At 32.7% G+C, this 14,869-nt stretch overlaps 4 protein-coding genes across 4 annotated transcripts; 2 read left to right on the top strand and 2 right to left on the bottom strand.

The window, feature by feature from the left end:
• Window positions 1-1,207: 1,207 nt before the first annotated feature.
• On the top strand, window positions 1,208-4,018 carry LOC115702388 (protein PLANT CADMIUM RESISTANCE 3). The gene is made up of 4 exons (XM_030629857.2): window positions 1,208-1,591; window positions 2,023-2,094; window positions 2,195-2,404; window positions 3,393-4,018. Exons 1-4 carry the CDS (start codon window positions 1,363-1,365, stop codon window positions 3,467-3,469), a joined length of 588 nt encoding a protein of 195 aa, XP_030485717.2. The 5' UTR covers window positions 1,208-1,362; the 3' UTR covers window positions 3,470-4,018.
• Window positions 4,019-8,448: 4,430 nt separating this feature from the next.
• On the top strand, window positions 8,449-10,564 carry LOC115702918 (pentatricopeptide repeat-containing protein At2g15690, mitochondrial). The gene has a single exon (XM_030630386.2). It carries the CDS (start codon window positions 8,497-8,499, stop codon window positions 10,255-10,257), a length of 1,761 nt encoding a protein of 586 aa, XP_030486246.2. The 5' UTR covers window positions 8,449-8,496; the 3' UTR covers window positions 10,258-10,564.
• Window positions 10,565-12,031: 1,467 nt separating this feature from the next.
• Window positions 12,032-12,731, bottom strand: LOC115702921 (calmodulin-like protein 30). Its single transcript, XM_030630388.2, has one exon. The coding sequence runs from the start codon at window positions 12,729-12,731 to the stop codon at window positions 12,171-12,173; it is 561 nt and encodes a 186-aa protein (XP_030486248.1). The 3' UTR covers window positions 12,032-12,170.
• LOC115702920 (protein disulfide-isomerase SCO2) lies at window positions 12,032-14,707 on the bottom strand. Its single transcript, XM_030630387.2, has 3 exons — window positions 14,023-14,707; window positions 13,810-13,936; window positions 12,032-13,322 (listed from the first exon to the last, which is right to left on the bottom strand). Exons 1-3 carry the CDS (start codon window positions 14,425-14,427, stop codon window positions 13,258-13,260), a joined length of 597 nt encoding a protein of 198 aa, XP_030486247.1. The 5' UTR covers window positions 14,428-14,707; the 3' UTR covers window positions 12,032-13,257.
• Window positions 14,708-14,869: the final 162 nt, after the last annotated feature.

Raw genomic sequence — 14,869 nt, 5'->3', positions numbered from 1 at the left:
ATCAGCTTTTTAATTCATGAGAGAGACTGAGATTAACAAAAATAATTACTATTTATTCCAAATACAGATTCGGTTTTACATTATAATTGCCAAGTTTAACACCTCTGTGTTTTTGGTATCCAAATATTTCTGATTCCAATTTTTTTACATGCCAATTGTTTAGATTGTAATTATTAAAATATTTAAAACACTTCAAAATAGTTTGAACAATATATTTTACGCATGCCATATAAAATAAAAACACGTATACGTGCGTGCCAAGTAAACTTAATTAATTATTTTCTATAGTATATTATATATAAATTATTCTGATAAATTTTCACTAAATTTATACACTACTTAAAAAAATAGTGTGTATATATTTCAAAAAAAAAAAAAATAGTGTATACATTCAATTTTTTACCATATGTAAAATATAAAACCTAAAAATAAAAGTAATGTCTTGAAATAACTAAAGATACATAGATCTCCACTAAGCTATCCCTTTATTAGTGAAAATTATATGTTTTCGGTTATTTTAAAACAACTGAAGACATAAAGTCTATAAATTCTTAGAAAAATAAGTTGAGATCTTTTATTTTCTCTCTTTTCTCATAATCTTTCTCATTCGAAACTTTAATAACCACCGAACTTAAATTATCATTTCATCCATAAATTTAACCACCGTTTTTTTTCTTCATTTTTTTTCCTAAAATATTTTATATATTTTCTTATTCCAAAAACACAAATACAGTATAAAAATTGATTTATTTTAGGTTTTAAGGGTAAATAAATTATTGCTACTTTAGGGTTTGGCGGCCGCGTTAAATAGTAACTTCGGTTTAGAGTATAAAATATGAATATAAATTTGTTTATTTTTTATAAAAATAAAAGTACCTATATCTCTACCAAGATTTTTTTTAACCAAAATTGACCAACAAAAAAAAAATCGAAGATAAAACCCTTTCAATATGGTATCCCAATTAAATATCTACTATTTACATTGTAATACATATACAAAAAATAAATTATAAATTCAAATGACAAAAACATAAAAACATCGATCGAGACAACCAATTTTTATTTCCTATTTTATATCTATATTATATATGGTCCAAAGACTAAAGTATATAACATTTTATGTATATGGGTTTGATACACCAAACGGTAACTTAATAAATAAAAGCCTATTGCTATTCGTATATATTAAAATATGGTACACACATCTCATGATGAGTCATGGGGTAGTACTATATATGTATATAGTATATATAGACAACCACTTCATCCTCATAAGAGTCATGACCAAACCTCATATCAATAATATCAGTTATAATACTACTATATAATATTTTTGGTAACCAGTTACCAAATCAATAAATCATGTATCCAACAGCACCAGCTGAAGATGATGAATATGATAATAAGAAGTATTCAAGCCCAACAGTAAATAATAATAATCAAAATCAAAATCCAAGTCTAGCACAACCAGCTTATCCTCATCATCATCATCATCATCATGTTCCTTACATAACCAGAATGCCTGTTCCTGGTACAGCCACAGGGAAGTGGTCTTCTGGTCTTTGCCATTGCTGTGATGACCCAGCAAATTGTAAGTTAATATTAAGAGAAATTACCTTATATACTATTTTTTTTATCTTTTTTCTTTCAAATTTACGGTTTGGGACCTTGGGTTACTATAATAGTTTCTTCGGTGGTTTCTATATTGGTTGCTGTGAGTTTTGGTTGTAATTTAGATTGCTTTGTTAGTTGTTATATGAGTTTTTATGTAAATTTCTATAAAAATACAAAAAAAAAAAAAGTATTTTGAAGTGTAAATATGTATTATTAAGGGGTATTGTATCTAGCATATCAATACCACCAAATTAATTAGTACTCAAATTTAAAATTTGTGTTGTTTCGGTAGTTGCTTCAGTGGTTCACATGTTAGTTGTTGTATGAATTTTGATTACGATTTAGGTTATGTGAGTTTTTATGTCGATTTTTGTAAATATGTATGATTAATAATGTTTGTCATGTTAGGTATGGTGACTTGCTTTTGCCCATGCATCACATTTGGACAGATTGCTGAAATTGTAGACAAAGGTTCTTCAAGTAAGCCCAATTAATAATAACCAAAAATAAATTAGAAATTAATAATATGCATTTATATGAGTAGTAATATAATTAATTTGGTGGTATTGATATTATATAGCTTGTGGTTGTCGTGGGGCTATTTATGGGTTGGTTAATATGACTGGACTGGCATGCTTGTACTCGTGTATCTATCGATCAAGATTGAGAGGTCAATATGGGTTGGAAGAGGCACCTTGTGTTGATTGCTTAGTCCACTTCTGTTGTGAGACTTGTGCCCTTTGCCAAGAATACAGAGAGCTCAAGTACCATGGCTTTGATCTTGGAATAGGTAAATTATATTATTCTTTCTAATTATAAAAATATCTTTTAATTATCGATCACTTATTACCTCAAATGTTGTGTTTCATTAAATTACTTATAATGTGTCTTTCATATCAATTAACCTGTTTCATGCTCTTTTCTTATTAATTACAGAACCAATATAAAATATAGGGATTATTTCATAAATACACAAAAATATTATAAAAATACAGTTGTATAAAATTTTAAATATTTTTACGATTTTTATTTACATATATGATCTTTTAATGTATTTTTATGTTGTATTTTTATTATTTGTATTTTTTTTTTTGTATTATTTTGATGTTATTTCAACGTTATTTTCTTATATTATTTTTATATATATTTTTTTTGTTATTTTCGTATAATTTTTATAAAATACTGTAAAAATATATAAAAAAAATATCTTTCAACGTAAACATAAAAAACATATTTTAAAAAATAATGATAGTTGTAATTATCCTTAATATACAATATATGCATTTAAAAAAAATAATGATAATTGTATTTTTGTTAATCTGTACTAATATCTCTAATGATATCTTTCTTTTGGTATTAACATTACATTATACCATGGATCAAAGATAAAATTAAACTCCCAAAACAAATAGAAAATACAAAAATATTGACTATTGACTTGGGGAAGGATCTGGGGAGGAGTATCAAACTATATATATAAAAATAATATTGAAAATTTGGAGATGCTTATATACAATATACGTTCACACACATACCTAAACATTATTAAGTATTATATATACATCATTATCAGATCCTGCACTTGCCATTATTTATTTAATGTGTTTTTAAAACTTGTGCTGTTGTGCATTGACTTAGTTATAATTAATTGAAGTACTAATTTGAATGGTCTTTTTATAAATTTGTGGGTACTTAATTTAATTAGGAATTAATTATCTTATATATCATTTTTTTTAATTATATTTTGGTTAATTTTTGTATAACTAATAATTAATTAGGTTGGGAAGCCAATTTGGAAAGACAACAACGTGGAGTGACTGCTGCTCCAATGATGGTACCACCCATGACAAGATAATAAGATGAAAATATTACTATTCAATTCAATTGAACAAGATTTTCAGTGTGCAATAAATATATATTTCTAGGGCAATTTTATGCACTATCATGTTTTCTGTAAGTAGATATAATAATATTCATGGTATTTTTAGAATATTTTGCAATTTTTGAAAATATTTTAAATAATTTATTGTATTAAAAATAAGATTACAAATAATCTTGTTTTTTTATTGGTGTAACAAGATTGTTTGAATCTTTTTTCTGATATAATAAATTATTCAAAATTATTAAATAATAATTTGCAAAAAATTCTAAATAACTAAAAAAATTATATATAACTATCTACTTACCAAAAACAAGTGATAGGTGCATGGTACATCCTTATTTTGGGTGCACTGTTAAATTTTTCTATAATTATATATTTATGATGTTGGTCCTAGAGTGGTTATTTTTTTTGTACAAATTTACTAAGTATTATATTTTTTTTAAGCAATGAACATATTCAATTTACTTATTGTTATTTATAAATATATGGGACGTGTACATGTACTCCTCTCCTCTTTTCAAATTCTAAATGTTTGTATTATTGAAAATGCCTTTTTGTTCCAATTCAATTCCTATAAGGTGAAGTGATCCTTTTAGATTGAGAAATACTAAAAAGTATTAATTATAGTACCTGTAGCATCTTTTAATATGTTTTATCGCTATTGATACAATAAAATGTTGAATCTCATATAATTTAAAGTAATAATTTTTACATAGAATAGCGTTAACTAATAACAAAACGCTATCTCTAAATGGCGCTAGGAACTACTAACGTTTTTTTTTTAGATTAGTTGTTGGGATTAATTGATTTATGTTGACAGTGGTAATTCGATACATTATGGTCGGAAAATGTATTAAGAACAACTAAGAAAGTGAAAAATTGAAGAATATAGATCACTACTACATCAATAGAGAAAATTTTATTTATTTGTCTTGAAAGTGTGTTACAACAATTTGATGCATTATGATAGGGTTGAATCCTCATATGTTGGGTAAATTTGGGGCTAGGGCGGTATTTTACAATGATATATTGGCTTCGTTCTAGTTTTTAGTACGTGGAATTGGAATGATTGTTTAACGTTGCTGACGCTTTGGTTATCTACTCTGGGGTCTTGACTTTCAGAGAGTGGAGTCTTACTATACTGTTATCAATGTCATTAGTTATTGTAAGGTTAATCCGTCTTCCTCTTTTAGGGTTGCTAATAACATGGCCCACACTTTAGCAAAGTTAATACTGGCTTTGAATGGTCATTATGTTTGGTGGTCCAGTCACCCTGATTGTATTTTACTACTTTGCAGATAGATTCTTATGATTAATGATATTGTCTGACACTCTTTTTCTTCTTGAGGTTTCTTCCATTGAGTTTACTCTTAAGGTTTTAATGAGGCTTTTTTTTTCAAAAAATAAAAGAAAAAAAGAAGATCAATGGTGCTAAACATTCTTACTTGTGTTCAAAACTCAATTTTAAATTTTTACAAATAAAAAATAATTTTGTAGTTATGGTATCAAACAAATAGACTTCATGTTTTTGCTAATTACATAGGTAAGTGCTAAATAATGAAAAATTCTCCAAATGAGCCATGAAAAGTCCTGCCCATTTGCAGATCAAGCCCAGAATAACCGGGTCAGGTGTTGTGAAAATTATGCTATGTAAGTGTACATATCGTTTACAAGTAATAATAATAAAAGTAGACGTTCCCATGAGGACGGTAACTAAGTACCAATTAATTAAATTCTTGTTTCTATTTAACAATGAAATAGATAGAATTTAAAACTAAATAAGCTAAACAAAAATTAAATAAAACAAACAAATAAAAAGAGGTTTCATAATAGATATGAAATTAGGGATATAATTTTAATTACTTTGATTAGCCAATTATTAATACTAATTAATCATTCTTCTTCCTTCTATGCATGTGATGACAAATTATAAATTAACCTATTTTTCTTAGATCATAAATGTCATAAATGCATGTCAACTCTGAGATAGAACAACATACAATTTGCATTAAACAATAATCTAAAAGTCACACAAGTTATATAAATAATTTCGTTTCACATCAAAACCTATGTTTATTAATTTAGAGCATTCTTAATATTCACTTTTCATATTTCACATTAGGATCATAAATCATGCATAAAGTAATCAAGCTTAAACATATAATAAACACAAGGATAAATAAACCACAAGAACAATAAATAAGAAATAGTCAAATCACAATTAACTCATGGAATAAAATCAGTTTTAGTAGATAAAAACATAAAGAAATTAAAGAGCAGAGAAAATTAGGCGGGGAACTCGATCAGATCGCCATGCTCACTCCAGTAGTCTTCTTCTTGTGTTTATAAGGTTCTTTTTTGTGTAAGTCCTCTAAAATTCGTGACCCCCTTTTATAAAAAAAAAAAAACTAGCTTTACAACTCAAAATTGAGAAAAGACGAAATTTCTTGTGTTCCGTATGGAGGTGTCGCCGCGACCACCATAAGCCTCGCCGCGACGACTGTATAGGATCAAAAAACCTCGATTTTGTAGTTGATCTCGCCGCAACCACCTAATCGGTGACAATTCATCGCAGCCACACAATGCTCTGCTGTGACGAGCCTTCAATATTTTAGCTCAAATTTTCACCATTCTCCATTCTGTCTTGTCCTTTTGATAGTTGATAAATTTTACATTTTAAAACTCCAAGAACCTGAAACCAAAGAAAACAAGTGCAAAAGCAGCAAAACTATCCAAAAAGTAACATGAAGAAGAAAATTAACTCTAAAAAATGATCCAAACAATAGACTAAAAATAGCCTAACATCGGGAAGGCCCGATTTAAGAAGGTGCCATTCATATTTTAAATGAGTAATTTACGACATAAATACTTAAATTTAACTCTCAGTTGCAGATAAATACGTAAGTTTAATTTTTGACAGTAATATTATATAAGCTATATCTTTAGAACTTCCATAGGTACCAGACCGTTAGGTGTCAAGTCAATGCCCACATGGTAGTCCTTAATTGGTTCATGTCATTAAATTTTTATTTTTTATTTAAAAATTAATTTAAATATACCAATAAGAATATGACATGTGGATAATGACACACTTAACGCCAGATATTTACGAAAGTTTCAGAAATATAACTTATTATATATTATTACCGTAAAAAATTAAACTTATGACATGTTTACTATTCACCAATGGAAATTAATAATAAGAGAGTCATTCTATTACATTTGTTTATTTAATTTATTAAATTTAAAAAGAAGAGAACTTGATTAAATAAGAAAAAAAAGAAAGTTATCGAAAGCATAATAATATCATTTTAGAGTTGGGTATTATCATTTCAAACATCCAACCTTTTCAGAGTTGGGTATTATCATATGGAAATGGATTTGGAAAGCTGGAATTCACCCAAGAATTTCAGTTATGTTGTGGAGAGTTCTAAATGAGGCTATCCCTACAAAAAATAGGCTGCATTTTATCAATGATAAAAGCTGTGGTCTGTGTGGAGAAGAAGAGGAGGATACCTTACATGTGTTTTGCAAGTGTAGGTTCTCCAAGGCCATCTGGTTTGGAGGAAGCTTGCCTATCCGAATTGATGTGGTGCCTGTTGACAACATGATCTCTTTGACCGAAAATTTGATAGCATCATTGTCAAGTGAGGTTAGTAGGATTGAATTACTAACTTATATTGGATGTCTTTTTACTGAAATATGGCAGCAAAGGAACAATTTGTGCATTAAGAACACTCCCCCAAATCCTATCACTGCTTTGATTAAAATTGAATCAAATCTGAGGGAGTTCCAATTCTTGAATCGCTCTAATGGGGGGTCGACTGGAGACACATATACCCCTGCTGTTAGTCCCGAGTTGATGGGTATCAACACTCCTAGCAATCGTGTTTGCCATGCCTTTTTTACTGATGCTTCTTGGGTAAGGGGAAGCGCGGGAGTGGCTGCAATTGCAGTAGATTATACTACTGGTGCCTGGTTCGTCAAAGCCCTCAAGTGTGAAACGGCCTCAGCTCTAGAAGCCGAGTTCAAGGCAATTCACCTTGCTTTAACTTGGGCAATGGAGCTGGGATGGCATGAAGTGCTAGTACTTTCAGATGCAAAAGTTGCAGTCCAATCTTTAATTACAAGATCAAGATCTCCTGATTGGAAGGCGTCGAATATTTTCTTTTCTATTGTTAATGTTTTGAAAACTCTGTTAGTTGTTCGTTTTTCTTTTATCAATCGTAGTCTTAATGCTTTAGCGGATGGCATTGCTAAAAATGCTAGAGTTGCTAGCGATTTAGCTATTTTGCATCAAGGGGAGGGTAATCCCCCTGTGATTCCCATCGACTTTCTTATTTAATGAACAAGTTGTTCTTTCAAAAAAAAAACATCTTTGGAGTTCCTTTTGTAATAGAAAGCATAATAATACTGCTCATGCTCTTGCTAAACTGGCTTTATCCTTAGATAACCCTCACACTTGGTGGCTCGATTTACCTATGGGTATATAGCTTTGTTGGTTTTGTTTGTATTGTCCCTTAAATTTTTTTAGGTGCTTTAATGGAAATCTTTCTGAGTTTGAAAAAAAAGGGAGAAAAGTAAAAGAGACTCTACATTAATTTTCTAAGAAATGTCATTAAAGTCTCAAGGGTAATGATTTTTATTTATTTTAATTTTGATTTTTAATATTAAATTTATAAGACAATTTTATTCTTTGATACATGTCTTACAAAATAACTATCATATGTATAGTTTAACCAAGTAATTTATTCATTTTCAACATTTCGATTACATTTCTTGATAAAGTAAACAAGATAAATCATTATCATTGCATTTCTAAGCAGTTTTAGTAAACAACACATTACAAATATTGATTCTGATTATTCTTAGTGGATAGTAAACAACTTAGTTGGATAAATGTAAATATCAAACTTAGAAGGGTTGAACTGTAATTTTCAAAACAAAAGGGCCACAGTCACACTCTGAGTCTCACACAGGTAAACACTAAACAAGGGTTTATGCTTTATGATGTTGCAGAGGGTTTAGTATTAGCTTCATTCTCCTCAAAAATGGCGTCTCTGCAATCTATCAGCCGTTCCAGATGTTCCAAGTTCTCTTACTTATTCAAGGTACGACCTTTTCATCCCTCTCATTTTACTTCCATTAATAGCTTTCACAACAACCTTAAAACCCTAGCCAAAACCCTAAGCACCTCCACCGTCCCGTATGAATTCCAAAGGTCACCTCCTCAGCAACCTCCACCGTCCGATTCTAGGCCTTTCCCTGATCAGTGGGGATCACAGCCACAGGGAAACACAAACCCTAACCAGTGGAACTCATACCAGGGTCAGAACCCGAGCTATGGTGGTGGATATCCTAATCAGGGTCAGAATCGCGGAATTCCTAACCAGGGAAATCCTGGGTATGGAAACAATCAATGGAATTCTCAGACTCAGTATCAGAACCCGGATTATCAGCAATCCAGAGGGTTGAATCAGTGGAACAACCAGAATCCAAGTTACCCTCAACGCCCAAACCCAAGTCAGTGGAGTGGACAAGTTCAAAACTCTAATCAGATGAGCAACAATCAAGCTTTAAATCGAGGCCAAGGTCAGGCTTTTGAGAATCAGATTCCCAATGTTATCCAACCTTCTGTTTCAGATTTAGGCCGACTGTGTCAAGAGGGGAAGGTGAAAGAAGCTATTGAGTTGATGGACAAGGAGGGGGTGAAAGCGGATCCAAATTGTTTTCATGCTTTGTTTGAGTTGTGTGGGCAATCGAAATTGCTGGACAATGCTAAAAAGGTTCATGATTTCTTTTTGCAATCTACCTGGAGGAGTGAACGTCAGCTGATCAATAAGGTTATTGAAATGTATGTGAAATGTGGGAGCATGACTGATGCACGGAGAGTGTTTGATTATATGACTGACCGAACTCTTGATTCTTGGAATTTGATGATAAATGGATATGCAGATAACGGATTAGGAGATGATGGATTGCAATTATTTGAGCAGATGAGGGAAAAAGGATTCCAACCTAATTCCGAGACTTTTCTTGCAGTGTTTTCGGCTTGTGGTAGTGCAGATGCTGTGGAAGAAGCGTTTATACATTTCGAATCAATGAAAACCGAGTATGGAATTGCTCCAGAGATGGAGCATTATTTGGGGATACTTGGTGTTTATGGTAAGTGTGGACATCTAAATGAAGCAGAAGATTACATTGCGAAACTCCCTTTCGAGCCCACTGTGGAAGTTTGGGAGGCTTTGAGAGATTATGCTCAGATTCATGGGGATGTTGATCTTCTAGACCGTACTGAGGAGATCATTGCTGCTCTTGACCAGTCTAAGGCTGTTACAAATAAGATCCCTACTCCACCACCCAAAAAGCTTAATGCCATTAACATGTTAGATGGAAAGAACAAGATTGTTGAGTTCAAAAATCCAACTCTATACAAGGATGATGAAAAGTTGAAAGCCCTGAGTGGAATGAGGGAAGCTGGTTATGTCCCCGACACGAGATATGTGCTTCATGACATTGATCAGGAAGCCAAGGAGCAGGCCTTGCTCTATCACAGCGAGCGGCTGGCAATTGCGTATGGCCTGATTAGTACTCCGGCGAGGACACCTCTTAGGATCATTAAGAATCTGCGAGTCTGTGGAGATTGCCATAATGCCATCAAGATCATGTCCAAGATTGTTGGGAGGGAATTGATTGTTAGAGACAACAAAAGATTTCATCATTTCAAGGATGGAAAATGCTCTTGTGGAGATTACTGGTAATCTTTATGATTGGCTTTCACTATTATACACAGCTGACAAAGATTTCCTCCCTCAATACAATTATTGTGTAAAGCTTAAAAAATTGACAAGGTTGATGGGATTTTATGGAGATGAGCATCAGTTCTTCTAGTTGTAGGAAGTGGCCATTTGCAGCTATATAAATGTGTTATCCTGTTGCTATGAATTCAATCAATTATTTTCTAGAATGTCAAATATAATAACTACTTTCCTTTCTTTATGTGAAATTTTCCGATGGCATGAGCTTATGGATACCGATAATAGAATGCATATCGGTTTGTCTGGCAAATCCAAGCCTATGATTATTCAGGTTCTCTTCAACATGTTGCTGTTAATTTTGTACAATTATTGCAAATATGTGAAAGATCTATGGATTTGATTTATTCATTCTGTTTATAGGGGAAGGAAAACTATGTTAAACTATTTATTCGTTTCCTCATTCATAATTTACACTCTGTCACCAAAAACCCAATAACCAACCAAAGCCACCGGAAAGTAACACACGGCCACCACCGCATAGGCCACTAGAACCCCTTTCCACATGGGCTTCTTGGAGCGCTTATCCGGGGTGTAATGGTCGCTTGGATTTCTAACGCGAAGTCTAAGGCAACATCTCCCAATCCGCTAAAGAAGTTGAAGGTCTGTGCCCATAAGTCATATCTGGGGCAACTCCTTTGCAGAGAGAGTTAATTAGGCAATGGTGGAGTAGCTCAAGGATGTGACAACCGCTCCAAGGGAGATGATTGTTATGTTGTCGAAGATGGGAAGGTGAGACTGGAGTGAGTATCATAATTAAGTAAGTGGTCTTCATAGTGTCATGGAACATTTTGAGTGAGTTGCCTCGTGTGATCATGTAGACAATGATGACTCTAACCTCGACCATACCCAATTCATGGTACCTGTCGAACCTCTTCCCTGGCACCATCTCGTTCATCATTTTAGCCACACGAAACATTAAAAAAAACACATAATAATTAGAGGGGTAAATATCATATTTATTCTTTTCTAAAATATAAAAATTAAAATAAAATTGAGACATAATGTAGAAATTGTCATGCAAAAAATAGTTATAATTTTTCTAAAGGCCCTAAATAGAAAACTACCCCACATGAAAATTTTGCTATATATATATGTAGGCATGTGTATATTATTGAATAAAACGAAGTTAAAGAACACCAAGCAAAAGTAGAATAAAGAGTTCATGGTCCTCATAAAAAGATTCTATCTACCAAAGGCAGAATTTATGTAAAGGAATGGTACACTACACAGAATGTGGTGATAAAAAGATTCTGCAAAGCATTTTCTTGTTGGTTAATTGGTCGAAAAATATACTATGATAATCTAAAAGTGCAAATTGTTAATTACAATATGCACCCTCGACCACTTTTCCTCTTTGTCATATTCTTTCTTTTTAACTTAGTGGCATTTAGTTGAGAGGAATGAACATATAAGAACGAGAATACAGTAAAATTTAAAATATATAAAAGAAATTGATAAAAAAAATATTTTTCTCATATTACATTAGAATGATCTTTTCTTCCATTTCAAAATAGAATAATCATTCCACCAAAATAGTGGAATGAGCATTCCATTAGAATGACATTCCAATATTTTAAAATGTAACCAAACAAAAGAATGAAATGAAAATTTGTTAAGGCCTCTTATCTTTCAATGTGGGATTAGTGAAAATCGACACACTTTTACTTTGTAATTGAAAATGAAAGCTAAAGCTTTTCAACGTGTAAAAGTTAAGAGATTGAATCGAATGTATGATGCATTTATGCTTGCCTTTTATTATAGGTACAATCTTTAAAAAGTAAAGCAAATTATAAAAATCATAGAGCACAACTGACATAGAAAACTTAAAAATGGAAACCATTTCCAGCATGAAATGTCTAAAGTACAACCGTGTTCATGGTGTTAGTCATCATAGTCATGAACTCATCCATGTCGACCATACCGTCCCCATCTGCATCAACTGCTCTCACCATTCGACGGCAATCATCAAGGCTGCAATGCTCTCCCAACCTCCTCAGTACATTTAAAACCTCCTCTGGACTAATCTTTCCATCACCATTAACATCGAATGTCCGAAAAGCACTATGTATGTCAGTTGTTCTAACCCCACCTCCTTTCTTGTGTGCTTCCACAAACTCCTTGAAACTTATAAAGCCATCTCCATCAAGATCAGCTACCTGAAAAATCTTTGAAACTTCTGCAGCTGTGTTTTGCTTACCTAGTGCTTTCAGAACCGATCTGTACTCTTGCTGAGATATCTTTCCATCTTTGTTGGAGTCAAATTTGTCAAAAACTAGTTTCAGCTCATCCTGTTTTGGCATGAAGGTAGGCACTAACCCCGAATTCTGCCTGTCACGAGAGAACAAGCGACTTGGCTTCTGCAATAACTTTCTCTTAGAGATGTTATACTGGAAATCAAGGAAGCTTATCTTCGACATTTCTCCGACGTGTTCTTGGTTGGTAGATGTATGAAACTGCTGAAACCAAACTGGGATATCAAGTTAAAATAATTTAAAACTATATATACAGAACCTGAGGCATATTTATAGGCTGCAGAGAATGAATTAAATAAACGTTCTGATGCTTTAGTCAATTGGAATTTTGCAATATCTGAGGTTGACATTGATTCCTCATCAACTTGTGGCAACAAGTATGTCAAATAGAATCTTAGGACATAATGAACAAGATAAGGTAAAGAATAATAACAAAAGTTTGTAGAAGCAAAGAAAGGAATACATTCTTTGCCAAAGCTAAAAAAGAATTGCCTACAAACTTTGCTATCCTGTTCTCCTAACTCTGCCTAAGGAGACGGTTGTCAAGGGCTATAGTAAATATATATATAAAGCTAACTTTCAGGAAGAGAGAAGAAAAGAAAAACAGAGAAGATTACATTTCATCAAGATGATTGCACAATACCGAGTTGTGAAAAATTAAACAATAAATAAAAAATTCTACTGTTCTGGGTCACGATGGATCCAAATCCTCCATTACTTCTATGTCCTTGCGAGCTGTAAACTTCTGAACATATCCTGTAGTTATCAACCAATCAGTATCTTGTGAAAATAACACAATTAAGTTACAAAACAAAACCCTATTTACACTCAGTTACACAAAAGGAAATTATCATAGAAAATATCCAACAACCTTAAGCTAATTGTGTTAAATGTAACGAAACTAACTCTTTATTATGTAACAAAGCAACAACTAACAAGCCCTCGTGGACAAATCTGTTCCTTTCACTTTGTGGGGGAACAATTTTCAACTTAGCTCATCCCTATAATTACCAAGAAATCATTATTTTCTTACTTAGTTTTTTCCTTAATAAACCTTCAGTTGAGAAATCTAATAAACAGAATTGCAGGGTGATTGTATATGCCAAGATTCATTCAAGGAGTAATCTTTCTTTATTCCACCATTTCATAAAATTAGCTGTAAATTGAGCTATAGAAACAGCACACAAAAAACATAGACAATTATATTGAAATTTTGGTGAAAATAAAGAGAACAAAGCAATACCAATTCCAAGGCAAGGAATGCATTTGCAGAGAACCTGTTTTCCTCTTTTATTATAATAACTAACATATCCTGAACCTTGGCAACTTCTACATTTTCCAGTCCATTCATATACTACTTCTTTACAATCCTACAATTTTAAACAAAATCATAATAGTTAAATAAGAGAACTAAAAAGACTATATTTGATACCACTTTTTGGGGAAAAATTGAAACCTCAATTTTGGGATCGCATTGGAGGCGGCGTTCAATCTCGTCCGCCGTGACCGGAGAAGAATCGGGATAAGTCATGGGAAGCGGAAGAGCATCATCATCATCAGCCAGATAGCTTTCTCCACTACGTGACCACTTCTTCTCCTTGGCATTCACCTTAATCCCGCCATTAAAACCTCCTCGCTTCTGCACGCCGTCCATGGACGCACCTCCGTCGGAGCCGATAAAACCAATTCCAGCTCCGGCGACGTCGGCGACGAATGGATACTGGACCAATCTCGGGAATGAGGGGGCAGTTGGAATGTCTCCGGCGAGAGGTCGGCATCGGCGCGGGAGTGGTCGGAGGAGTGGAAGGCGATTGGGGTTAGTAGTGGATAAGAAGGAGGAGGTAGGGTTTGAAGCAAACATTCAGGGAAGATGAAAATGAGAATGAAGTTGAATTTGGATAAGTCTGTAAGTATGGAGAATGTTGAAGTAAGAAGAAGAAGGGAGCAAGTATATATATATACACAGACACAGAGCCGGCGTGGTAGTGGCAATGGCCGGTGAAGGTGAACTTTATAAAGGTATATATACATATCTCATATCTTCATTGGTCAAAAGACTCGAAATTCAAAAGTCATCATTGAATCTACTCAACCATTCTAGGACACATTTACTCAACCATTCTAGGACACATTTACTCAAATTCTTGTGATTATTGGGTGAAATTCGATCCGTTATGTTTAGTTTTTATAAATTTATAACCGACCAGTTTGTTACGATTTTTATTTTACAAAAACAATAACAGACTCTCTAAAAATTATAATCGTATAAAATCGACCGTACGATTTTTGGCTGTTTTAGGTGA

This window comes from Cannabis sativa, chromosome X (assembly GCF_029168945.1).
Source record: "Cannabis sativa cultivar Pink pepper isolate KNU-18-1 chromosome X, ASM2916894v1, whole genome shotgun sequence".
Taxonomy (NCBI): Eukaryota; Viridiplantae; Streptophyta; class Magnoliopsida; order Rosales; family Cannabaceae; genus Cannabis; species Cannabis sativa.
Note: the sequence above shows the minus strand (reverse complement) of the source record. Positions and strands in the feature narration are given on the sequence as shown.